Below are 27,815 nucleotides of genomic sequence, written 5' to 3'. Positions count from 1 at the left end.
TGGTAGTATCTTTGGAAAGGTAGAGTTTGTCATTTTTCTCTTAATAACCCTAGATGCAATCTCTTTCATTCTAAAGTTATTTAACCCCCATCATTTTTAAAATTTCTCTCCAACTCTTCTTTTAGATTCATCCTTTGGAAAAAAAAATAAAAATCTCTAGCTTATATAATTCTGATCTGTTTTCACATTGCGAGATTTGTGTTCATGGTTCATAATATGTGAATAGTTTTGGCTTCTCACTCATACTCCTGTGTTTGGATTATCATTAGATTGTTTCACTTTTTGAAGCAGAACACAAAGAAGTAAGAATTCTTATGATCATTTGTTGAAACTTGCGTTTACACCAAGGATAGCTTGTTTCCAAACACACCCTTCATCTTCTTATTTCATTAAGGTAACCCTTTGATCCAAACAATTATTATTTTATTATCTTGGTCATAATTTGAAGTGAGTATCATGTTAAATAGTGAATTTGGGTTTTGATATTTAGTGTTCATAGATGATTTTGCACGAATTTTTTATTTGATTTTTATGTCACTAACCTCAAATTCAATTATTTTACTATGTTTAGGGGAAAACCATATAAACTAAGTTTAATAGTATCTTATCTTGAGTTATTAATTCAAATGGTGAATCTATTTATTCATTTTAAGGTGACTCGTGTCTCCATTTATTTTCTTTCTATATATTTATTTTTTGGTTAAACACATTCTCTTTGTTTTCTTGATTGAAAAGACTTGAAATTGATATATCCTTCCTCCAAACCTAAGGGTATGCATCACATTTGAGATAAAATACTTTTTTGTTAAGGACTACTAATTTCTTTTCCTTGTTATCTATCATTAGCTAGCACTTAAACTCAACTTTGATAAACACATGAGTTAAGACATCATAGTATTGGTACCAATGATCAAGACAACCTATCAGTTGTGAAAAATGTAATGCAAAATAATCTCTTAGCACTTAGGAAATTTTGTTAAAAGATATTTTTTTTTAAGAATGAATAAAATATGTTTGGATTGTAATAAATATTTTTAGAAATATGTATATAAATTTTGAAAAAGTTAAAGAGTGGCATGGTAAGATTCGAGTTTTTAAAATAGAAATATTAAATAGATAAATAATAAAAAAAGTTTATGAATAGAGAATAAATATTCATCATTTCTTTCATTCAAAATTTTATTTTTCTTAAATTTTTTTTATCCAAAGTTTGTCTATGTCTATATAAGATTCTCATTTTTGTTATTTAGTTTGATTATAACGTTAAGGAGGAAGCTAGACAAGGAGCAAGACTAGCTTATCATAATTGAATTTTGGTAAGTGTCCGACCTCTACTAAGAGTATTTTATTTCTTATTTTCTTTGTATGCTTTGTTAAGGGAGAATCTTATTGGAATAAGAATTGATAGTTTGGAAATATTTTCAAGAATTTAATTGGATTTTTGGAAGTGCTAAGAGAAGCTTAAGATTATAAACATGCTAACATTTAGGTAAGGGGAGTTAATATTTACTTTTATTTAATGATTTTTTTTAATGAGTGGAGTATGAAATGATTGACATGTTAAATATATGTATATAAAAGTGTTGTATTTATATCTTTGAGTATGTTTTATAACATAATGAATTGGAACTTGAAATGTATTTTAATAAAATTGAAATGCATGTGGATTAAGTATTTTTATTATTTATTCTTTGTTTTCTAAGAATGAGTGTTCTCAAGTTGAATATTGTTTAAATAACATCTCATCACTCAGGCGACACCTATATAGTGTGTAATTATTGATGAGAAAAACGCACGCAGAAGCAACACAATCACGAATCAACTGCAAAAAAAATAAATGACACAAGATTTAATGTGGTTCGGTCGCTAACTGCGACCTACATCCACACGGGCAACTATTAGGTTTCATTCAATCATGTTGCACACCAATTACAAGTACAATGATCTTTTTAAATAGAGATTATAAAATGGATAGAATGATTAAGCTCACTCATTGAACATGGTGTCTAGTCAGCCCAACCCAATTGGTCCTGCCTTCATACCCAACAATCTCTCACTTGAAGCCACGAAACAATGTTCACTTGCGCTTCAATTGTGTACAATGATTAAGCTCACTCACTAAACATGGTGTCTAGTCAGCCCAACCCAATTGGTCCTGACTTCATACCCAACAATTATTACACTCATTGCTCAAGTGACACTCAAATGATGTGTAATGATTATACTCATTGTTCATCATCGTTCAAGCAACAACATGAACATTTAAACAATGAAGTATGTAGTTAAAAGTTTATACCTTAAGTGAGAGAGATGCAAATGTAATTTTCTCTCCTTTGGGAGTATATCGCTCAAGCAACATGAATGTTGCTCAAGAGAATGATGGTGGTGTACATGAGTCCCAAAACCTTAGAGAAAACATGAATTTACATTAGGGCGTTCAAGTTGTGCAATAATTGCTCAAGTGATAATGGAGCAATGCCTACAACTTTGGATCTTATTAGAAGAAATCCAATGTGCGTGTTGTTCAAACATGGTGAAGATGCTTAGGTGCAATGATAAGCGCTTAAGTAATGAAGATAATTTGATCTTTCAAGATATCTCACTCAAACAATATATTATTTCTTAAGCAAGGAAACTTGTTTCTTAAGCGATGGCGATTTGTGGAGTTGATAAATGAAATGTGATTAATTATAATGGATTGAGATATGTGATTAATGTATGTTATGCATGTCAAAATGTATACGAGGATTAATAGATTTATTTGTGGGATGAGATGATGATTATATGTGAGATTTGTGATCTTATATGGATGATTAATGTATTGATATTCAGGGTGATATCTACCTATATGGTGGATAACTTATGTGGAAAAGTACCATATGTGTACCTATATGGTGGATAACTTATGTGGCAAAGTACCATTTGTGTGACAAAGTATTAAACATATTATTTCATTAAATAAAGGAGATATTCTAGCTTTACTAGTTATTTAATCAAGTTTAAGATATTAGGTAGTGAGAAGTTGAAAGAGGTTTATGCATCAAACTTGGATAAGTAGGTGCATAAACTACCTTGATCGAATGACAAAATTAGTTTTGTTAGAGTATGCTTAATACCTATGTGTCTTTCGAAAAGTGTTATATGAGAGATATGATGATGTGAGTTGATTTTAGATTGATTCATTTAGGTGACACTTTAGATTTAAGATTGAGATTGTTAAGCAATTAAGAGTGAAACGCCTAAGGAAAATTCCCACTGGACATTAACTTAACAAGTGTTAAGTAGATGTGAAGGTTCATTTCCATAAGTCCAAAAGGAAAAACACAATTAAAGGTGAAGATGAATGCCAAAATAGGCGCGGAAATAAACCAAGGAAAACTAAACAAACATAAATGGCCGAATTGAATTCAAGAAGCAAAAACAAGAACAAGACATATTTTGGAATTGAAATTGGAATGGAAATGGAATGGAAAAAGATGAGCGAAAGGAAACATAGGAGATGAATTTGAGAAGACGAAACACGCCACTTGGATTGCTGATTTGCTCTAAGATAAGTGTAAATGCCGCCACTTGAGAGCTCTCAATTTCTCACAAGATAAGACAAAGGTTTAGGGAGACAATGCTCACACACTCTAATTATAGTAACTTTACTCAAATTTCAACTTGTGAATACATGAGGTAGACCTCCCTATTTATAGATTTAGGAGCCTTGGAAAAGAAGAAAAGAGGGTAGAATGGGAAAGGGAGAAGTAGTGCGATTTTAGGGTTTGACTTTGGTCAAAACCGCACCATCCTACAAATTCTAGAATCTAGGTTTTCCTTTCTACCCTAATGGACTTCTTATGGGCCCATTCTTATGTCTTCACCTCTTAATTATGCTATATGAACCTTCTCTTGCTTATTCTACTATTTGGACCCCTCATGTGAGCCCAACTTATTTACAACATTTTTCTAAATATTAAAAAGACTAGCAGGAAGAACCTTAAGTGCTATGGTACTTGTCCAATCCTCCCTCTAGTGAGGTCTCTACTCTGAGATGACTTTTGTTTGTGTGCTTTAACATCCTTGGTCATCTCCTTGTGGGCTGGGTTTGCATCATATGAAGTGCATTAGGATGTGACAAAGGATTCTGATGTCTCATTAATGATGTTTCAATTGATATTGTTTTATTTGGGATGTTGTTGAGGGATAATTGAAAATGTTACTAATAATAGACATGACAAAGTGGGTATGAGTCTACTTAACAGGTTGGTGTTTCCAACTTGTCAACCTGTTTTTTTAATTAAAAAAATAGTTTAATAAATTAATTTTTTTCAAATTATTTTATTTATTAGGATGCAGATGTACAATATTATTGTAACTTAAATCATCAACGCTTAGAAATTAATTTATAATTATTAAATAATGAAGTAATTTAAGATGTAAAAATGATAATAATTTTAATTTATCCAATTAGAGACATTAATTAATTAATAATTTAGAAAAATATTTTTATGATTAAGTGTAGTTTTAATATATATAATATAATACAAAATAAAATTCCAAATTTTTTTTGGAGGACTAGCACACCATTGCGTCCTTTGACGAGACGAATTAAGATTTTTAATCCACTTTGCCACGACAAGCCACAACCTGAAATTAAGGAAAATTCTCCGTGCAACTTACCAATTGTGGTTTGTACTTGATTTACTTTTGAAATTTCCAAAATTACCCTTCATTAAGGATTTGAGATTTTGGAATTAAAAAAAAATACCTTTTAGAAAAACAAATTTGAAATATATTATTTTATTCCATAAATGAAATTTTGGAATAGAATTTGAAAATCAAAATATCGTTATAGAAAAGTAAATCTGGAATGAAAAAACACATTTAAAAAAAATAAATTCAGCAAACAAAATATGAAAATGTATTTTGAGAAAATTTTTCAGAATTGAAAAAAAGTTTCTATAAATCCAACTTTGGAAATGTGTTCCAGAAAATAGATTTTGAAAGTATTTTTGATCTGCAGCTCTTTTTAGTTAAGGACATTTTTGTCAATTTATATGTAAATTAGATATATGTTCAAATTTGAAATTAGACCATATGAAGGTCTAAAGTTAAAATAAAATGAGTTAAATTAGCTTATTTTGCCACCTCTAATTAGGAGTATATTTTGTTATATATATATATTAATGAACTTATGATATATGTGTATTATATATTATGTGTTAGTAATTTAGTTTCAAAATAATTTATATTTAAAATATTATAGGTACAAATATTAATTATTCAATAATATAACTAATAACCATTATCATTAATTCTCAACAACCCTAGTCCAAATTAATTTTACTATATTGCCTTGCATCCTTTTTTGTAATTACTTTATTAATTTAATTGAATTTTACATTTAAATAAAATAGAGAAAATGTAAACATGTAAAAATATAAAATATTTAACCACCCTAGAAAAATAAAATCAAAGGTTTAACCACACACAACATAAAAGTTATATACATATTTTTTTTTAAAATTCACATATTCATGCATATAAAGAAAAATTATTAACTATTTGTAAACTAAAAAACAGTCACAAAAAGTAAGGTTTGGTGTTTGTTAATGAATAGCTGTACAAAAATGTTAGAGTATTTGGTCTAAACTGCACCTATGAACGCCGGAGAGACGTAAGATCGGAACAGAGAGAGAGAGAGAGAGAGTGGTTGCTTTAGTGAATCTCACCGCGCTCAACACGCGCCCATTTCTTTTCCCCTCCATTTTCCTCTCACACTCTTCCTTTTTGCGATAACAATCTCTGTAACCGTTCCACATTCCCCTTTTCTATTTCTGGTATGCTTTTCTTTTTCGCGTTTTTTTTTTTTTTATCAAAACACGGAAAAAACCCTAACCCCTCAGGTACCGCTTTTCGTTCCACCACGCACTCTATCTTCTTTCTTTTCAATAATTCTTTATGCTTGCAATGGAATCATCGTAGTTCCTGATTTTATTCCCTGCCTCGCCGTTCCCTTTTCGTTCCATTCTGCGATAATGTATCTGTCACTTTGTTACGGGGGTGTTGGATTGTTACTGTTGCTGCCTACTCGTTTTCCTTTTGGGAAATAATTTTCTGTTTTCGTAGTTTGATTTGTTTGACCAGGCTTTCTCTCCTTAAAGTTCAAATGTTACTGTTCCTGTTACAATTGAAGCAAAAACTCGAATGAAAATGTCCATATTATGGGGTTTATAGATATATTGTGATGTGATGCCAAGAGATTTCAGATTGTCATAATGAGTTTAATTTGTCATCGGTTTTAAGGAAAAACGAATGATGTTAAATTTTGCTTCTACTAATCGTGCTGGTTACTCAATAGTTTAGGTCATGTCAGCTGATGTGCATTCCATTCCTATATAAAATTTTAATGAATGCACGCGTTGTAATTTGATTTCCATGGATACTTATTCCCTTATGTTTGTTTTAAGAGATATATGCCTGCCTACTATTTATGGATTATGCCCTAGTTTCAAAATTTCGCTCAGTGACATGAATTCCTTTTCAACCTTAAGCTGTACCTAAAGTTGTACTGAATGTATCATAAACATGTTTAATACTTTACGCGTTATTTTGTTGAATCTGCCTCATTTTTGTTACTTTACGTTACATTATTGTTTTGTCTTCTTAACCTGATTTTTTGTAATTTACTGTAATTATAGGGATAATCATGGGCCCTACAGAAATTGTGGATTTATCTAGTGATGATGAAAGTGAAACAGTTTGTTTGAAAGCTGTTAAGTTGGAGGGAGATTTTGTTATGGATAAGAAATGTCAAAGTCATACTACTGGACAGGATTCTGAAGAAAACCTAAGTTCTAATGGTCCAAGTACAGGTCATAGTAACTCCAGTGTATTGGAGCAGGGACCATCGCCGGTTGATGACACATGCATTTCGTATGTTTCACCCATTGGTGCAGCACCCCTGTGCAGGCAGTTTTGGAAAGCTGGAAACTATGATGATGGGATTGGTTCTAAAGTCACAGTCCAAAGTAATCCAATATATTTTTCTGGTCAGATTGATATAGGTTTCTAAATTGGTTATATGGCTGCAACTCACCTACACAATTTTCTGTCTACAAGTTCATATAAATTCATCTTGAATTCTTGCCAATTTTCTTCCTGCTTGAATTTCACGGGGACTACAGCTCTTATCTCTTTGTTATGCTTTTTGGGTTGCAGATGCTAAAAATTATCTACACGTGCACCCCATGTTCCTTCACTCAAATGCAACATCCCATAAGTGGGCATTTGGTGGTATGTTCTTACCATCTTTATAAACTTTTGTTTTATTATGACCATTTTGATCGACCACCTTTGGTGATATTTTCCCATGATCTTATCTTTATCTTTTTTATGTTTGCAGCCATAGCAGAGCTTCTTGATAATGCAGTTGATGAGGTTATTATTCCTGATGTTTGAATCATTGAACTGCATGATATTTTAAATGTGATATTGTCGTTTTCTTTTGTCATCTGCAGCGTTCTAAGCTATTGTCTTTGCCTTCTGATAGTACATTGCATGGATTATTGTAAAACATAAACGTCTGTTGTCGTTATTGTTTTATGCCTTAAAAATCTTTTAAGCCATCAATACATATTTTCATTTGATTTTTGTTCCTATTTTTTTTTTTTGCACTGTTAACATTTGTTCTTAGGATAGATCCAAAATGGGGCTACCTTTGTCATTGTAGATAAAACTTCAAATCCAAGGGATGGGAGTCCAGCATTGCTGATTCAAGGTATACTGCTTCTGGAATTCATTATATAGGAACATATTTTTGAATCTTTTTTGTGGCTTTAAACTTGTAGCCTGAATCTTTCTTTCATATTTGCACTGGATACAATGATTCTAATTGTTTTGATTTGATCATAACACTTGGCAATTAGATGATGGTGGTGGAATGGATCCAGAGGCAATGCGTCGTTGCATGAGTTTTGGATTTTCAGATAAGAAGTCACAGTTTGCTATTGGACGGTGTATGTATTTTGACTTATTTTTGCTATCATTTTCATATCCCCTTTCATATTTATTTTTCAATTGGGTCTTTTAGATGGAAATGGCTTCAAGACCAGTACTATGAGGCTTGGTGCAGATGTCATAGTCTTCAGTTGCCATCTAAATAATAGGTATGCGTCTGCTAATGAACATAACATCACACTAAAGTTGGTGAAGGCAATGTGTCGCCTGCTGTGTTTGCAGTCACCTTATTATCTTGAAGAAAGTACGAGTATTATTGATTATTTCTCAGATGTATTTGTGCATGTAATTTTAGTTGATTTTTTTATTGGAAAAAAAATGAATAAATTCACCTTTTTTTTCCTTTTCTTTTTATAACCTCAGACAAATGTGAAGATATAATTAGGTTTTTTAAAAATTGAAATAATCTGCTCTCTAATGTTAATCCATTCTATGTACGCTCATCATTATTGATCTTTAGCCGATTCCTCTTGGCCTTTTTGACTATTGCTGCACTTATTTTCTTGGCTGGAAGATGGGGAGGTTTTTCAACAAGCCAACAATGTATGAGTTTAGGGGGGGAATAAATTATTATTTTTTCTTACTGTTTCTATCTTGATCAGGATTTTGACTCAAAGCATTGGACTTCTGTCTTATACGTATTTGACACAAACACAGCTTGACAGAATAGTAGTGCCCATGGTAAGTGGTTTTTCTCATTTTTAACTTGTTGAAGGTTTTGGTTTAAAGGCTACTTCTCCATACAATTGCAATGCAATAATGGAAGGCAACCACACAATTCATAATGATAACAAGTTTAGAAATTTAAATAACAATACAAGGGTAAAATATGCTTTCAGTACAATAAGTATTGAAATATTTATTTTTTAGTACAATAAAAAAAAGAACAATCTTAATACAATGATGGTTGAGTCACTGGAAAAGCACTAGGAAACAAAACAAAATTATGTATTTACCTCCAACCACGAGTAGATTCCTCTTTTCTCTTGGGCCAATAGCTTCCATGAACATTGCTTCACGTCACCTTCCGCGAAGTGTTCTGCAACGACCTTCATTTTTTCTTCAACCCTTGCTTGAAGTAAACATTAGCTTCCACAAAACAATACTTAATTATATTTAAAATTTACAAAATAAATATATAATAGTTCAAGTTCTAGACTTGAAATAACAACAAAACATATTTATTGAGTAGAAAAGAAGAAAAAAGAGGGGAGTGTGGTGCGCAAAAAAAGAGGACAAAGAAATATGGACCCAGCAGTTTGTGTCAGGAGGACTGTGTCAGGAGAAAGGGACAGGTGGTGGCACTGAAGTGGGTCAACTATGGTGCTATATGGTTGCTGAAACAGAACAGCTGTGTGGCCGGTAGGTAATTAGGTTTTTAAATTTTGGGTTGTATGACCGTACCCTTTCTTTTCGAAAAATCCTCCATGGCAGTTTTTGGAAAACACTTGGTGCATCCCCATTTCTCCCTATCCTTTTTATATTTTTCTAGACCTTTTTGGATTTTATGAACCACCTTTTCTCATAGAAGAAACCCTCGCCTCATATTCTCTAGCAACCTTCAACAGTTTGACAGTTTCTCTAACAACCTTGAATCCCCTGCCATATTCTCTAACAACCTTCAACAGTTTGACAAAAAGAGGACTTCTTACCAAATTAAATGGTAGTGCGTTATCATTCTTGCAATTACTAATTTCTTGAATCACAACATCTCTCTATCTTTACACACTTCATTCTTTGTCTTTTGTTTGAAAATGTTAGATGTCCCAACCTATCCTTTTGTTACTTCTTCCAAAGAGTCTAGGTTGCCATCTTTCCTTTTTTCTTTATCCTCGAATAGCTTAATTATTTCCTTAACATCATCTGGAACATATACACAAACACTCACATTGCCTTTGTTCGAGCAAGATGATGTTTCATTCTTGGAGCTCCACTCAACTAACATGGGAGCAAAATTTTCTTTCACCTGAAGACTGTGTGGGGGAACACTTTCACATTACTGTCAAGTAGTATCAACATTTTTCATTTTAGCTTGACCCATTCTTCAATAAAATACAGCAACATACAACAAAGACGAACCAACCAGTAAAATACTGACAACAACATAAATATTAGAACAACAAGACAGCAGCAATACAGCAGCCAAAACAGGGGACAAGCTACACAGAAACAAGCCCAGACCTGCTCAGCCAAAAACCAACAACCAACATGGAAAAAGAGGAGAGAATGGGTGGGGTACTCTTTTTACCTGACCTGCTTTGGTGTGACCTGCGGCAACTCAGAATTGCATGATCCACATTTGGATTGTGATTCATGCGTATCTTGTACCATATCATATCAAGTTGTGGGAATCATATTGTGTAACCCCCGAGACTAACTACACTGGTTGACAATGATGATTTGATGCACTGTTTATACTGATAAATTTTCTACGGTGAAGCTTCTATTAGTTTCAACTTACACCACTAACTTATGTTTTTCAATTTCAGGTGAATTATGAATTTAATACATCGACTGGATCGTTGGAAGTATTAAATGGCAATGACCATTTTGTGTCTAATTTATCCTTGCTGTTGCGTTGGTCACCATATTCATCAGAGGCAGATCTTCTGAAACAAGTCAGTTTCTACATTTTCCCTTTAACCCTAATAATTGTCTAACTTTGTTAAAATATACTAGCGTCATGTATAAATAGTTTGGTTTTAGACTTCTTTCCTGACCTTTATCCAGCCCCTTCAAAACAGGCTTTCCATGGGACTGCAATGTTAGGGTTTCAGAATGCTAAATTATAATTCTTCATTTGTTACTTATAAATTTATTTGTTGTGATAGTTTGAGATTTGGCACCAAATGACACGTATTCTGTTTGTATTTTCACATATATGTTGAGTGTGTCTTGTATTTGCCTGTATGCAGTTTTTTTAGTCTGTATGATAACGTCTTCTCATGACGCCTCACATACATTGTTCAAACGTCTAGTTCTAAGGCCTGCCCAAATATTCTAGTTACATTCTTGTTGATTTGATGAGCTAAATTTGTATTCAAAGAAACAGAATTTGTATAGTAAGTATGTCTTGTACAATCACTAATCTTAATGGAAATAGGAAAATAGGAAGGTAACTGAAAATAGGAAACTAAAATCCAATGATATCCAAAGATAAATCACATATATCACATGACAGTTGCAACACCCCTTCAAGTTGGTGAATGAATATCAATCATTCCCAACTTGCCCGTAAGATCTTGAAACCTAGCACTAGGAGGTCTTATTGGAGTCTTGTAGGTACGAGTTGTAACAATTAGGCCACTTCCCACTTTTCTTTGATGAAATGTCTATTGATCTTGTTGAATGAGTGACATGGAGGATGGTATCTCTCTAGTACCATGTTGAGATGAGAGAAACAAAGGAATGTAATGAATTTTGTCTGTTGTTTACAAACATGGGTATTCTTATTTATAATGAAGAGATAAAATAATACAAAATTAGTATTTAAGATTGGGAAATATTATTTGGTAAGATACTTTCCTACCAGTTCATATCATGTATCCCTATTTAATGTAATAAAATCATATCTCTATCATAATAAGAACATTGCCCTTTAAGCTATGGCATGTGTATCATGAGACAAACTTGTTTCAAATGTCATCAACATAAAGCTCTTGAAGACTTGGTAAACATGTTAGATAGTTGGTTGCTGAAGTTGAGAAAGTAAATAATGACAAAACTAGTACATAATCATGACTTTCTCTCTTTCAAAGTGATAATTTATCTTCAATGTTTTTTCCTTTGAAATCATATCTTTAACACTCCCCTTCAAGTGGGGCTTATGTATTGTATTAGTCAAGGTTGTTAAAATGATTAGAGGTCATGATGACTACTAGAGAGCAAAAATGGGTAACAATTGTCAAAAAGAAATAATGGTTAGATAGCATAATTATTGTTGGAATTTTTTTTATAGGATATGGCTACTACTAGAAACAAAAATGCTCATAGGACATGGCAATTGTCCGAAAGTAAATGTACTTGGTTGTTGGAGAGCAAAAATGCTGAGAGCAACAACCTATGGGAAGCAAAAATGCTTAGAGACATGTCGATTGTCAGAGAGGAAAAATGGTCATAGCACGAGGTGACAATGGTGGCGGTTGTTGTACTGAAAAAACTCACAAGAAGAAAAAGTTTGCTAGGAAAATCTCAACACTAAACAATACTTGTTGGGAAAACTTAAAAGATGAATAAAACTAGCTGAGAAAATGTTGGCAAGAAACAATATTTGTTGGAAAAGTGTTAGTGGTAAACAATATTTGTCAGAATAATGTTTGTTATAAATCGTACTCGCTAGAAAAACTAAGAAAAAAGTGTATTCTATGTGAACAATCATGGTAGGGAAAAAAATGAAACTAGAAGACATACAAGGTTTCTAGATACCATGTTGAAAGGATTAGTGACAAAATAGGTTTTAGTTCCCTTCTCGTTTGGCTCTTGATACTATGCTGAAAGGATTATTGACAAAATAGGTTACGAAGGATGGTACTGCTCTAATAGCTTGTTGAGAAGAGAGAAGTCAAGAAGGAATATAATGAATTTCACATTGTGTACTCACGCATATTCTTATTTATAATGAAGAGATACAATGATAACGACCAAAATCAATATCTAATATTGGAAAATATTTGATAAGATATTTTCTCATCAAATCATATCATATTCCTCTTGAATGTAATCAAATCATGTCTCTAACATGATCAAATTATATCTTTTAACAAACTTCATTGTTTTGTTTTGTCATGTTGGATTGGATTATGGACAATGATGATATCTAAACTTTTGTCACAACAATTTCTTGGGGCCTTCATCTTTAACTTTTAGGTCATTAAGGATAGTCTTCATTCATAATCCTTCACATGCCATCTCACATGGCTCAAAACTTAGATTTTGCACTAGACTGGGCAACTATGTTTTGTTTCTTGGGCTTTCTTTATCTCCAATTTTGTGGTTTTTCTCAATGGGTACCTTGTAGTTTTGCATCCCAACTTTCTGTCATCTTATGTAAGATCAAATGCATACTTCCTTTGGGATATAAATATGTCTTTCTAGAATAGACAACCTATATTCAAGGAAATATTTCAGCTTACCCAACTGCTTCATCTCAAGAGGAGTGGCAATATTTCTTTTGGAATATGTCGCTTTGTCTTATTGTCGCTGCAACGATCTTATTGTCTACATTTACTTGGAGAAGAGTGGGTTTGCCATTAGGAGAGTGTTTTATGGATAAAGTATGTTCACCTTGGCTCTGCATGTATCTTAGGGAGATGACTTAAGTAAATCTTTCATAGCATTTAAAGGTGTTAAACTACATGAAAGAGAGACATCGAGCTGAAGTCATGTATTTTGGAAACAACATGAATGTTTTATTCACATTAAGAAAATGTAATCAATTCAATAGAGAAGATTTGATATCTTCAAATAAGAAAGATATGATACAAGAATAAATAAAAACATTGTTAATATATGTATTATATATATAAAATCTCGATATTCTTGATTATATAAGATCTATTCCTTATTTTTATAATTATAACATTCCTCCCCTCAAGTTGGTGCATACAAGTCATATGTGCCTAGCTTGTTGCAAATATAATCAATCCTTGTTTCTCCTTGAGACCTAGTACATATGTCAACCAATTGTTCACTAAAGTTTGCAAATGTAGTGCTATGTCTCTGGACACTAGTTTTTTTCTTATGAAATGACAATCCATCTCAATATTGTCCTTGTGAAAGATAGGATTAAAGGCAATGTGAATGCTACTTGGTTGTCTTATATAATGTGTAGTTGGGAACTTTCTTCAAATTTAAACAATTTAAGGAGTTGTTTTAGCCATAGTGACTAATGTCACTTGTATTTTGTTTACGCACTTGATCTTGCCATTTGCTTTTCGATGATATTAAATTACCTCCAACAAGAATACATTACCTCGAAGTTGAAGCCTTTGCCAGGAGCATTTTTAATATACTTTAGGATCCATACAATTGCATCACAATGGTCTTGACAATGAGAGGTTAAAAGTTAACTTACGACGCTCAATGCAAAGGCGATGTTAGGACACGTCATTGTGAGTTAATTTCACTTATCAGCTAACCATCTATAACACTCCCAAGATGAGAATATGAGTCTCCTTGGTTAGGTACTTGTTTGACTCTTTGATCCATTGGTGTGTCTATAGGCTTAGCATTTAACATCTTTGTTTTTTCTTGAATGTTGAGATTATATTTTCTCTGAGATATGACTTAACCATCCTTGGATTGTGCAACTTTTATAACAATGAAATACCTCAAGTGCTCAAGAGTTTTTGTCTAAACTTTTGGTCAAGTAACTGATTTAGTTGGACAATGCCCTCCTTATCATTGATTGTGATAATGTGGTCCATGCATACAATGAAATAAATACATCCTTGTGGAGAATGATGATAAAATAGGGAATGATTAATATCATTGGAGGGAGAAAAGTAGGTTGGACAACCTAATGAAATTCAATTCAACTACCACAAGGGAAGGAGTGTATGGAGGAGGCGACTTGGGCCTATGTTGGTTGGCCATCCGATGTCATTGGGCTTGTTGGTTGAAGTTGTTGCTATGACGAGACAGAAGGTGCTCAGGAGGGTGTGGATGGGTGTTTGTTGTTGACGTTTGGTTGGATAAACTTTGTGTGATTTAAACATTGTGTTTGCCAAAAACTCACCGGAGGTAGTGCTAGAGGCATGCCCTCAAATCAAATAGAAAGCTTCATAAACAAAATCCTTCTAAGACAATGGGTCTTGCGGGCTAGCATGATTTTGAAAAAGGCTTTAGATATTATGTACTTTTAAGACAACACATGCTTGATTTATATTTAGAAAATGTAATCAAAACAATAAATAGAGGAGATATGATATCCTCTAATAATAGATATGATATGAGAATAAATAAAAACTTTCCTAATTATACATAATCTAGATATTATTGATTGTATAAGATTTAACCCTTATTTCAATAATTATAATAAAAGCCATTCAAAACCTGTTTCATCTTACGCATTTAATCTTTTCATTGTGAGATTCAAATCTTGGGTGGAATCTCCATATAAACATTCTCTTCTTGGTCTCTATGTAGGAAGGCCATTTTAACATCAAATATCTAAAAGGTGCTAACCAAAGTGATCAACTAGGAAGAGAATGATTTGTTTTGTAATTTGAGTTGTTTCTACGAGGATGGCCCCTTTCAATGCGACTCAACTTTATACACCCTTTTGGAGTAGTATTTACATGTAGTGTGGATAGTTAAAGAACCCACCAAATTTAGAAGGTATTAGGGCTCAAAATGATGATTTTCTCTTCCATGAAGAGTACATGTGGACAATGTGTGATGAACACCATATCAACAATGTGTGATGAATGTAATCACGTAAACAATGGATGATAAATTGTGTCGCAATGAATAATCACAATGAGCAATATTAAGCAATGGAAATTTAGCTCCCAAGATCGGGAGCTTAAATATCAACACGAAAGGAACAAAGTTTGTATCTTGGTTGAATGTGATGTACAATCATTAATATGCCTTTTTGAAAGGTATAATAAATGAGGAAAAAAATAAATAGGAAACAAAGATCTCATAATATCCTAAAGATAAATAATACAATATCCTAAACATAAATAAATATCTCGTGATATTCAAAAGATAAGTAAAAATGAAAGGGAATTTTTTGAATGTGCTCAAGTATCTTTACCGCTCAACAATAACAAGAATGATTATGAATATGCTAAATAACAACTACTAGTTTTTAGAAAACAATGAAAACAACACAACTCCCTAAGCTACACTGAATTATGCTAATCATTAACTGAACTACTAGAAAGATAATAACTATTAAATGCCCCTATTTCCAATTGTCTCACATATTACATGGTATTTATGACAATGATATACTCATTTGTTTCATGATATTGGATGATATCTTGATGTATTAGTAGCTTATTTTGACTGCCTCTTGTAGTTTGATGAGATTGGATCTCATGGTACAAAAGTTATTATCTACAATTTGTGGTGCAATGATGATGGGAATTTGGAGCTAGACTTTGATACAAATTCTAAGGTTGTATTTATTATTTTTTTTTTGGTTTTATTTTTTCTTACTTTATTTTGTTTTTATAATCTTGCTTTGCTGCTAATGAGGGGGTACTTCTTATATGCAGGATATTCGTATTGCCGGGGATGTCAAGCGTATTGATACACTTAAAGCCTGGAAGAGTGTAAATGAGGATCACATTGCTAATCGGTTTCGTTACTCCTTACATGTATGCATTATTAGAAAATTATGGTGCAGTGGAAATTTAAGGTTGATTTTTCTTGAGTCTAATATTCTCATGTTGCCCAGGTATATTTGTCCATATTGTACTTGAAGATTCCTGAAAGATTTCAAATTATATTGCGTGGGCAAGTTGTGAAGCCACACAACATTGCTGATGATCTTAAATATCCTCAATTTGTTAAATATGCACCATTAATTGGTGGATCTACAAAGGTTATTGCCTAACTTTTTGGAATATTTTTAATTATATGTCAATTGAGAGGTATTCGAGTGTATACATTTCTCGACTATATCTCCTTTTTAAACTTAGTTTGTTATAATTTATTAGCTTACCTAAACTTTGTTAGTTACAATTTGTTATCCTTACTCTGGTTAGATTCCTATGCTATAGTTAGTTTACTAGCATAGTTTACTCATATCTATATAATTATAAATAGTTTAAGCTTTTGTAGTAAAATCAATTTCTTTCCCTACTATGTAAATTCTAATATGGTAGCTCAAAACAATCCATACCTTGACTAGATTTTTTTCTCTTCCTCCACCTTTGCTCCTCCAACATTAATGGTGACAACTATTTTTTCTCACTCAATCTTTCAAAAGCTTGATTCCAAAAAATATAAAGGTTGAATCTATTATTAAGGGACACAATTTTCATCTTCTCCTTGTTAATCCTAAAATTTCTAAGAACCTTGTGTCAACCGAGGATGGTGATGCCAATTGCATAACTGATGAGTATCTTGTGTGCAAACAAGATCAACTTCTCTTCTTGTGGCTCCAATCTCCATGTCACAAGAAATGCTCACTTTTGTTATAGGATGCAATCATGCAAGTCATTGTGGCAGCTTTGGGATGAGATTCCATTTGTATTCTAATGTGAAAGCTCATCGACTCTACATGGAGTTACATGATACGTTTCATGATAATTGCTATGTTTTTGAACATCAACTCCATATTCAAGTGCTGGTTGATGTGTTAACCACTACCAATGATTTTTGTTTTTGCCAAAGAACAACTTGAAATTATGATTGAAGGAATGGAGTTTGAGTATACTTTTTCACTAATCAATAACAAATTTCATCTACTGACAATTGATGAGGGGAGGTTCTCTTTTTACATGAAGCGTGCTTTGAAAAGTTTGAGAAGCAAACTCTCGCCTCAATCAATCTAGTTGAAGTGACTATCTCATTAGCTACTTTGCCAATTTCTTTGCAAGCTACTTTGCCCACACCCCCATCATCGAAATGGGATTGTGGCAAGAAAACATCATCATATTGTGGATCTTGGCCTTACACATCTTGCTCATGCCTCCCAATTTTTGGATCATGAATTCACCACTACTAGTGTTTATCTCTTCATTTTGACATTCCATACTTTTTTAAGCTCTTTGGCCTACTACCTCACTACAATTTTTAAGCACATATTTGGTTGGTCATGGTTTCCCTTGCTCACACCTAACTACAATCTCATTCTTAAGAGTGCATATTTCTTTCTTTTTCTATCTCCCACAAAGTTTACAACTACATTGTTGCATATGAAAAAATCCGTGTCCCTAAAGATGTTCTATTCAATGAACTTTGCTTTCACTATACAAGTGTGTTCCTAAACTATTCTCCGATTCATTAGTCTCACCCTTCAATGCTACATTTATAATTCTTTTGAAGAGACCAATTACCTCAAACCCCATTGCTTCTCCACCATCCTCTCTTTCATTAACAACATCATCCTCTTTATTTGCAACTCCTCAATCTTAAGGCGCTAGTCCACTACCTACCTACAAACACACCTAATGCAAAGTCATTCCAAGTCTGGCATAATACTACCATTTATTCACCCTACTATTTTCATTAATGTGCAACCATGATCTTTAAAACCAAGAACTCTCATCCTACTTGGATTGAAAAGCCTTGAGTGCTCCACTCTATAGTACCTGGTCCCTTATTTCTCTTTTATATGATTACCAACCCATTGATGCAAATAGTTTTTCGAGTCAAAGAGAATCTAGATGGGTTTGTTAGCATGTACAAAGCTCGCCTTGTGGCTAAGGGGTTCCATTAACAATTATGTAATGGCTACAATATAACTTTTTCTCTAGTCACCAAACCAGTTGTTTGTTTAATTTTCTCCCACGTTGTTACTTGTGAATGGCCTCTTAAGCAAAATGAATTATGTAATGCCTTTCTCTTTAATGCTTTGGTTGACTAACCCTCGGTCAAATTCTTCACTAGGATGTATGTGGAAAGCACACCTCACAAGCCTAGTTTGACAATTTTCTTGGGATGTAGAGAAAAAACTATCTTCCACTAGTTGTAGTTCTTAATACTTTGTTGAAGTATTGTTATTTGAATTATCTTTGTAGGGAACCGCTTTGACAGTCACAACAATTGGATTTCTTAAGGAAGCTCCTCAAGTCAATATCCATGGTTTCAACGTATATCACAAGAATCGACTCATACTGGTAATTTTAACCCAAAATGTTCTAATATTTCTAGTTGGTTGTGTGTGTATATATGTATGTATATGTTTGTGATTGATCAATCCGTAAACTGTTTATAAATTTTAGTATTTGGTTGGGTAAAATTTTATGTTTCGTGTAAAGCACATGCATTTCCTCTTTATTTATTAGAATAAGTAAACTTATGCATTGCATTACCAATTTGACATGTGTAGATTGATTTACTTTTCTTTATCTCTTTGATGTAAGGATTCCTATAAATGAATGAATTAGCTAAGAGGTGAAATAGCCTCTCAATCATTTTTTCCATATTTCTCTCTCAAGTTGGTAGCAAAGCAGGTCAATTCCATTTGTCTGTGTCATTGTGTGGTTAGTTCACTATTAGCCATTGTCACCTTGTCTCTTTGACAAGCACTTGGTTGTGTTTGTCTTACTGAGTAATAGAAAATCTTGTATCCATTGTCACTATCAACCATTGTCGGCCACCATAGTTCGCGTTGGAAAGCACTAGATTTGCGGTGCATCATCGAGCGTTGGAGAACCCATTTGGTATCGAAGGTAGATTCCTCATTAGGTGCTACCAACACAACCTCTTTGGCAGATAATCTAGGTGGGTGTAGTTCACATGCTACCATTGTCAACCTCTGTAGTTTCTATTCCAACCTTTTTTTTCTTTGTAGGCTCTCTTGGGGACCTTGAGAGTTTCCCTTTTTTACCCTCGTGTTCTTTGTTTTCGATTTTGAAATGGACCCTAGACAAGCCAAGTCCTTTTTTGGTCTACATTTATTGTGCTTTGGTTTCTTGGCCATGTTTTTCATAATCACTTGGATAAGGATTTTCATATTTCTTTTTAGAATGAAACTAACAATATTTTTGCAAATGATATGCAAACGTCTCTAACTCTACTCATGAATTGTCATCTTAGACAAACCCAATCATGATATGACTTTCTTTAATTGTTGAAGCCTAACCAACCAACTACTAAGGAATTGAAGTTGTTCTTTGTAGTTAATTATTTTGAAGATATTAAGAAGTTGGATTAGTTCTACATAGTTGTGATCCTTCATGCCATGCAACCAAATTTCGATCATGTTTGGGACCAAATCCTGACTACTCAAGAAATTCGATCTATTGATAGCCTAACATGGGTTGCTTTATTTTCCCACTCATACCAAAATAAAATCATCATGATTTTGTTGAATCACCTTTCATGGTATCTACTCACGCAATGGTAGCTCGTGGAAACAAAGGACGAGGTGATTGTGAACTTCCTCAATTCTCTTGTTACAAGAGGATGGGTCATATTGCTTCTCTTTACATGGCTTTGTTGACAAGATGGTCAATGTCTTCAAATTTGAGAAGTTGGAACCAAAGTTTTTTTGATAAAGATATCCAGAATATTTGAGGTTAAAATCTAACATATATGAACAATTTTCCACCTAATTTGGTCTGTCAATAGCCTACATTTTTTAAACCATGGAATGTCATAGTCCTTGGATTCTTCATTTAGCCTCTTCTAATAGTATTTCGAGTAATACTTCCTTGTTTTCTTCCATTTCCTCTTGTAAAGTTCTTCATTTTATTATTGTAGTCACTGGGTCCAAAGTTGTTAGTTTCCCTTTCTCCTTTCTTGAACCTAAATTTTGTCCTTCTCCCTACTCACCCTTTTAACCACATTTATGAGGCAAGTAACCAAGTCATTAAATTGTTCTGCAACCTTTGATGCTTATTATATAGGAGTGTGGTATGGGTGTAGTGATTGGCAAAGGACATGTAGTTAGGGGACTCCATTATCTTGAACCTAGATGTTTTGTATCCTGTTTTGCTTCTTCCTCTCCTAAACTTTATCATGTAGTCAAGTATGGGTCATCCATACTTATCAAACTGAAGAAAATGGTTCCTTAACTTGACAAACTTCAAGTCCTAGAGTGTGGGTCACGTTAATTAGGGAAAACATGCAAGTTAAATGTTCTTTTCCAGAAAGACCTAAAGTGTGATGTAACTTTGTTTTTCTATATTTCATTATAATATTTGGGGACCAACTTGGGTCTCCTCTTTTGAATTTTGATATTTTGTTGCATTTGTTTATGAGTATTGTAGCTATACTTTGATTTATTTGATGAAAGATTGATCTGAACTATTGCCTTTTAATGTAATAAAAAATTAGTTTGGCTAAGTTATTAAAATTTTGAGGAGTGATAATCCTAAAGAATAATTTTCCTTTGAGTTTTCTACTCTTAAGTTCACATGGTGTTTTACAGTAGTTCACCTATTCTTTATACACCCACTTGAATAAATAAGATAGAGGAAAAACAATGTATTCAACCTACACTGTTGTGCTCTTTGTTGATGTAATGCAATTTCATTTGCTCATTTTCACAAAATTTATGTCACATGTAGCTAGGTCCATATATCTATTCAGCTTTTACTCTAGATCAAGCAACAACATTTTGTTTCTTACTTTTCCAAGATATAAGATTCCTTATGAGGAATAGACAGTACCTAGTGGTAGATCTCCGGTCAATGGAACAATCAGTCCAATCTGCATCACAATACCCTAAGACTTGAGTATTTTCCTTTGTTCTCATACAACAATGCTTATCCTGGGATCCCTTTTACATATTTGAGAGTGCAAATCTCAACATTCCAATGATCAATGTGAGGTCAAGTCCATTTACAACTCATAGGCTTCTTCCCAAGAGGAAGGGAGACAAACTCTCAAGTACCACTATGTTCAAGTGCATGCATTTCGTTAATCATGGCTTATCACCATTCAGGGTGGACGAGAACCTCATGAACATTGTTAGGAATAATAATGGTGGACAAGGTGAAAACAAAGAAGGAATATGAAGGAGACAATGATAACTTTATAAACATGATATGGAATAGGAGTAGATCGAATACCTTTTCTAAGAGCAGTAGGCCAAGCATGATCAAAGACAAGAGGGCGAGGAGGATGAAGAATCTATGATATGGGAAATGGGTGGTGAAGGCTTTGAGTCACGAGGATCTTTAGACAAAGATGAAGGAGTTATTTGTGCTCGACATTGGTATACTCCCAAGGATCTCCGGATGTTACATGAAGGACTTTTTGAACAAATGAAGAATGTTCCATGGAGGACAAGAAAAAATGTTTGTAGAGAAGGTAACATTAGCACACATATAATACCTTTTGGTTGAGGGAGAATAACATTTATACCCTTTTTTACGGCGAGAATACCTAAAAAAGACACACTTAATAGTTTTTTTAGAAAGCCTGTTAAGACCTGAAAAGACATTATGAACAAAACAAGTACACCTAAACACATGTGGAGAGGTATGATACAAAAGGTATTTTGAAAAAATTATAGAGCGAGGAACTTTATTTTTAAGGAAGAAAGAAGGCAGTGAAGACTGCATCTCCCTAATGATGAGCACAACATTAGTGTTCACTTCATAGAGCATAAAATTTCAATATGTTTATTTTTCTTCTCTACTATACTATTTTGTTGTGGAGTGTGAGGACATTGATCGATGTAAAATTCCCTCGGAAGATGAAAATGTAGTAGAAAAATATTTTTTAGCATTATCACATTCATTAAATAAACCTAAGTAGATTAAGAGAATTCATCAATGAAAGTTACAATAATTAAAACCAAAAGAAGTGGCACAACTTAGTCCCCAAATATCATAATGAATATTAGAAAAAAAATCTCTTTGATTAAGGTTTCTTATGAATGAATCAGCTCAGAGATGAAACAATCTCTTAAGCATTTTTTTTTGCATAGTTCTCTCTCAAGTGGTTGAAGAGAAATAAATGAGATGAGGAGAGAGAAGAATAGGCGGGTAGAATAGAATTAGGTAAGAGGTAGTACAATAGGTACCCCCATTTTTTAAGTTATTTTTCATCTCTTTTTCCCACCAAACAACCTACATTAATTCCATACTCCATTTCTTCACAATATGAAAAGTTCATTAAGGTTTGGTTTTATAAAAGATAAGTGAAGTTTGCTTCTTAAAACAAGTTTGAGAAGTGACAAAAGTGTAGGTTTTTGCATTGGGGTGATAATTTTACCCAACTTTACTTTACTAATTTCCAAATGCAAATCGCTTCACTAAGAATTCAAGTTTAATTGGAATAGATGTGGCAAAATCAAGATCATCTAAATATGATTATGTTTTTAGGGTTGAGTTCGTTAAAGTGAGATATGATGTCATAAACTTTGCCTATTAGTCAGCCGTACAGTTGTTGGATGTCATTGGTAGAAAAATCCTCAGCCTGTTCCCAAACAACATCACAAGCTTCATAAGCAGGACAAATTTGCTCTAAGGAAGGATGAATGATGAATTTGGTTGACACAAAGTTGGGCATCAATCTTTATTCAATTGTTAGCAGTTAGTTACAGAATAAGAGTTTGTGGTCAAAACAAAATGGTCTTCTTAATCTTGATTGAAGCTAAGGTTTGATATCAAAAGCCCAATAGTTTGCTTCCATCAAATTGTTGAAAGAGTTGGGCAATTGGTGAAAACAAGGGGGTCAACTTTGTCTATGAGTGTTTGAAATAACCATGGTTAAGCTTGGAGGAGAGAGAATCGGTTTCGAGAACAATGTGCAAGGGAGCTAAAGGGGAATAAGGGCCATAAAGTGTTGTGCAAACAAATCTGGTATGTTAAATGGCTCTGAAGGAAAGAGCAAATGGAATAGATTCATGAGCACGAAAGTAAATGGAGGATCATGTCGTGTCTGTTAAAGCTAAAATTTTGGTAGTGAATGTTTAGTTTAAATTTAATGGCACAACAAGAGAAAAATGTAGCATTATCAAATGAATACATTAAAAGAGATGTATGGCTATACAAGAAAAGGTAAGGATGCAAAATATTATGTTATAATATCTATTGAGGAAAAGATATCAAAGTCACTTGAGTTAGTTTGGAGACGTGAAGAAAAGATTACTAGAGTGTAGGCAAACACTAGTATAGAGAGTCCGAAGGCATTGGCCTTGTAAAAAATGGATAGAGAGCCTGTTAAGGATACTAGGCATTTTTATAAGGGATTTCGTGCTGAATAGAAAAGGTTACTAGAGTGTAGGCAAACACTAGTATGGAGAGTCCGAAGGCATTGGCCTTGTAAAAATGGATAGAGAGCCTTTGAAGGACACTATACATTTTTATAAGGGATTTCGTGCTGAATAATATCCTTGAGAACTTAGGTTTCAAGCCAAGGTTAGCGACATTGTGTGACCCCATGTAGCCGACCTCACTTAGTGGAGAAGGCTATTCTTGCATTGTCATATGTTTTACTTTTCCAAAGGATTCCTTGTCCACTTCATAGTTTTCCTTTTTCTCATTTTGAATATATATTCTTCTAAAAATATTATAAATAACAAAATTAGACATTTTAAATCATTTTGTATATTCTCTGTTGCTTTAATGTTGCTTTAACATGGATTTACCATTTTTTTTTGGTTTTACTCTAATACTGTTGTTACCCTTTCTATATACTAGCCATTTTGGCAGGTTGTAAACTATTTGGACAGTAGGGGTAGAGGAGTTGTTGGTGAGTAATATGTTACTATGCACTTTCAAGTTTTATCTGATATTTAGAGACGTACTGCATCTACAGTGTATGGGTTCCTAACTGTCAATTAATCTATGGTGAGTTCAGGTATCCTGCAAGCAGATTTTATTGAGCCAACGCATAACAAACAAGATTTTGAGAGAACTTCCCTGTTTCAAAAGCTTGAAGTGCGTTTGAAGGAGATGACATGGGAATACTGGTATAGTGTTTTCTAGTGATCTCTAGTCTTACCTGTCCTGCTCTATTTTGGAACATGCCAACCGTTGGTTTCTGTAATTTAAGTTGTGTCAAGCAAAATGCATTCATGTTTGAATATTTTTAAATTTTTTTGGAATTAATAACTAAGAGGGTGAGTCCTGGTGCAACGGTAAAGTTGCGCCTTGGCACTGGTTGGATGAGTTTGAATTTTGAAACTACCTCTGTGCTAGGAGTAGCAAAATGGGTCCACTCCAGACCCAAAAAAATGCCATGCAGAGTTAGGTTGTTCAACCCACAGCCTGCCCTGCCAACCCTGGTCTGCCAGTCCACCTTTTTTTTAAGAAAATTAAATTTTATTATGTTTAGGCTTAGAGTTCCTGCTTTGTATTTTTTTAGTATTTTTAGGAAGTCAAAACACGTGTTATTGTTTTTAATGCAAAATCAAATTTAGGTTAAGTTTTTAATATACTTTAGGTCTTTTAACTAAATTTGTCAATTTGGATTAATTTTTTAAATGGAACTTTTTTTCCTACTATTGGTGGACTTGTCTTCCGGCCATCCAACCCACCCGCCTAAGCCATGATTTCCAGCCAGCCATTACTTGGTGGGTCAACCTGCCCTAACCTGTTTTTGGCATGCTGGTGGTGGGCAGATGGATTGGACTAGCTTGTTTTGCCACCCATACTCTTTGCATAAGCAAGGGTAAGACTGTGTGTAGTATACTCTTCCTCTCCCATGCCTTAGCATAAAGGAAGAGCCTTCTTCTGTCGGCATATTTTTAGTTTAGTTTAACATTAATATGTTACATGTCCAGTATTCTATTTAAACTTCTGCAGGGATACACATTGTACATTGTTTGGATACAAAAAAGAAAAAAGGAAGTTTACACCTGGGGTTACATCAATGCAAAATCCACTGACTATAGAAAAACCAGTTATATTGAACAAAAGTTCCTCCTCTCTCGTCAATGCAAAAGCATACGGGAATTCCTTACAATGTTCCAAAAATCTGCAAAGCTTGGATCAAGGTAACCGCTTTCATGAGAAACAAAACCTTATACCATTAGCTTAACCAATTTTATCTAGCTAATGTTTCTTCTTTCAGGTTCTCAGAGTAAGAGGAAGAAGACACATGAACTGGTAGACCTTATGAATACGCAAGAGCATGCAAGCACAGATAATGTAGCCTGTGTTGGTTTCAGTCAGAATAAACAGGTCTGCATTTGCTTCTTCATCAATGTTGAAATTTGTTAGTGCATATCATTTAGTGGCATATTTTCCAATAGTATCGTTTACTTAGGGAACATGTAGTGTAACTCAACAATGGTGATTGTCAAATTTGTTTCCATTATTGGTACCCCTTGGCTCCTTTTTTTCCTATCGCTATTTGTCAGAATCCCATGATTTATGCTGCAGTTAATATTTCTTTATACACTTTTAATTACATAATTGGGAGGATAATAAGGACGATTAATAGGTTGACAATATATTTTATATTTGTCGTACAGCATCATTGATCCTGAATTGTAGGGATAGAATCCATCATAAATTAGATATTAAGTCTTTGTATTCTATTTAAGAAGAATTGCTCCTCTATGAATAATATCAGAAACAATTTTTCTGACATAGTATCGATGCTCTTAAATCCTTGGGAGCCAGTGTATTCTCTTGTGCAGCCTGCTTTGCTGCAAAATCACACCCCTTTCATTTTCTACTGTATTAACCTGCACGGCCTGCATTGCTACAACACCACAACCCTTTTTTTATCCCACTGTATTCCTTCTAGGCCTGCATTGCCATACTTCAAACCTTAAAAATATCTGATACTCAGAGAACCCTTGACCAATCAGACAATTTGGGTAGTGTGGAACTGCAGAATATTCAACCAAGCCTTAGGCTTAATGGGAAAAATTAGCTAAAATTGTAGGGATAGATTATATCCATCATAAATTAGGATTTTCAATTATTAAGTCTTTGTATTCTATTTATGGAATTGCTCCTCTGTGAATAATACCAGAAATTGTATTTCTGACATTATTATTGGTATTGTCATTTATTGTATTGTATTGTATCTATCTAGTGTTCAGGAGAAACTCCTCATTTATTTACTTGATTTCTTTGGAGTTCATATTTTGCCACAATCTGGGAAAGGTTTTTTATGCCAACTTTACCCTTGCATTTTATGTAGACCATGGCAACTCCAGCTGACCAGGTGGGAGACCAAAAGAATTTACATTTAATTCATCAAAATAAGCAACTGCATGCAAAGTGAGTATATTTTTAATTTCAGTTATTTTGATGAGTTTTATTTGTATGAAATACTGCTCATCAAGTTGGATCGGCTTCAAATGTTTCTCACTTTTGCTGGCAAACAGAAACTATGTACAATTACATTCATTTTCTCATTTTGATTTTACCAATATTTGCCGAACTCATTTATGGCCTACAATCTTCTCCCTGCAGATGTCTAGAATTTGAAAAGACAGGAGAAGAACTTAATCTCAAGGTAATTTTTACGAAGTAATAAAGTTTGGTGAAGTTACTTTGCATATTCTTGCTGCGAAATTCATAGTGACAACTTCTTTATTCACAGAATAAAATGCGTAGTGTTCTGTTCGTTATACGGTTGGTGGAATTGCATTGACATAATTTGATAGCCAGTTCTTTATTCTTTTTGGTTTTTGGAAACTTTAAAAGCCGGACCTGCAAAAGTATTTTTCTTCCGCCATTCTCAACTAAATGTAAAACAAAAGAAAATAAAATATAAACATAAATCTCTATTAAAAAAGTGTGGTTAAAGATTTGTATCTCAAAAGTTTGTTACCTTCTATGGATTTGGTTGAAGTTTGTTAAAATTAGATATTCTGCTGTATTTTGAGAGAATGAATATCCATTTGAAAGAAATGCTTATGATTGTACAGGTGGTGAAGCTTAAAAGTAAAATACAAGAAGCCCAAGATGAGTATAAACGGCTTTTGGCAGAAATAAAGTCACTAGACGTGAAAGAAGAGTAGTGTTGTAGCTGTAACTTCTTTTTCTTCTTTGGTTGGTCGTTTGTAGAAATGTTGTATGTATAGCCTAATCCTTTTTTAAGTCTGCGGCTCCTTAGGTTTTGAGGAATTTAAAGGATGATAGGGTCTGAGTCTTTGTTTTCCAGGCTTCCTATTCCTTTACCATGTATATGGAAGTGAGCCATCTCTTCATGTAAAGTTCTTCAAACTTTAACTACATCCAATTAAAACTTCATATATTTCCCCTCTA

The 27,815-nt window shown here is 33.4% G+C and overlaps 1 protein-coding gene across 3 annotated transcripts; it reads left to right on the top strand.

The window, feature by feature from the left end:
- The first annotated feature begins 296 nt into the window (after nucleotides 1–296).
- On the top strand, nucleotides 297–27,815 carry LOC137822942 (protein MICRORCHIDIA 6). 3 transcript variants are annotated; one of them, XM_068627971.1, is made up of 21 exons: nucleotides 297–394; nucleotides 1,251–1,316; nucleotides 6,687–7,016; nucleotides 7,207–7,281; nucleotides 7,391–7,425; nucleotides 7,687–7,765; nucleotides 7,914–8,003; nucleotides 8,078–8,153; nucleotides 8,607–8,685; nucleotides 10,494–10,622; nucleotides 16,034–16,132; nucleotides 16,233–16,334; nucleotides 16,415–16,561; nucleotides 18,705–18,803; nucleotides 24,285–24,336; nucleotides 24,445–24,556; nucleotides 25,392–25,582; nucleotides 25,660–25,769; nucleotides 26,743–26,822; nucleotides 27,018–27,060; nucleotides 27,476–27,815. In XM_068627971.1, exons 3-21 carry the CDS (start codon nucleotides 6,695–6,697, stop codon nucleotides 27,566–27,568), a joined length of 2,013 nt encoding a protein of 670 aa, XP_068484072.1. In that variant the 5' UTR covers nucleotides 297–394; nucleotides 1,251–1,316; nucleotides 6,687–6,694; the 3' UTR covers nucleotides 27,569–27,815. The 3 variants fall into 3 exon arrangements, 2 of the variants coding, with proteins under 2 accessions (XP_068484072.1, XP_068484071.1); XM_068627970.1 differs by lacking the exons at nucleotides 297–394; nucleotides 1,251–1,316 and adding an exon at nucleotides 5,580–5,825; XR_011083026.1 differs by lacking the exons at nucleotides 297–394; nucleotides 1,251–1,316 and adding an exon at nucleotides 5,594–5,825 and having other exon boundaries at nucleotides 25,370–25,582.

Source organism: Phaseolus vulgaris, chromosome 9 (genome assembly GCF_000499845.2).
Source record: "Phaseolus vulgaris cultivar G19833 chromosome 9, P. vulgaris v2.0, whole genome shotgun sequence".
Lineage (NCBI taxonomy): Eukaryota > Viridiplantae > Streptophyta > Magnoliopsida > Fabales > Fabaceae > Phaseolus > Phaseolus vulgaris.
The sequence above is the reverse complement of the archived record's forward strand: the minus strand, read 5'-3'. Positions and strand labels throughout refer to the sequence as shown.

Coding starts and splice junctions, on each gene's coding strand:
- LOC137822942 (XM_068627971.1), top strand. CDS start 6,695: ATGGGCCCTACAGAAATTGTGGATTTATCTAGTGATGATGAAAGTGAA. Junction 7,282..7,390: donor CCATAAGTGGGCATTTGGTG/GTATGTTCTTAC, acceptor TTATGTTTGCAG/CCATAGCAGAGCTTCTTGAT. Junction 24,557..25,391: donor GAGATGACATGGGAATACTG/GTATAGTGTTTT, acceptor AAACTTCTGCAG/GGATACACATTGTACATTGT.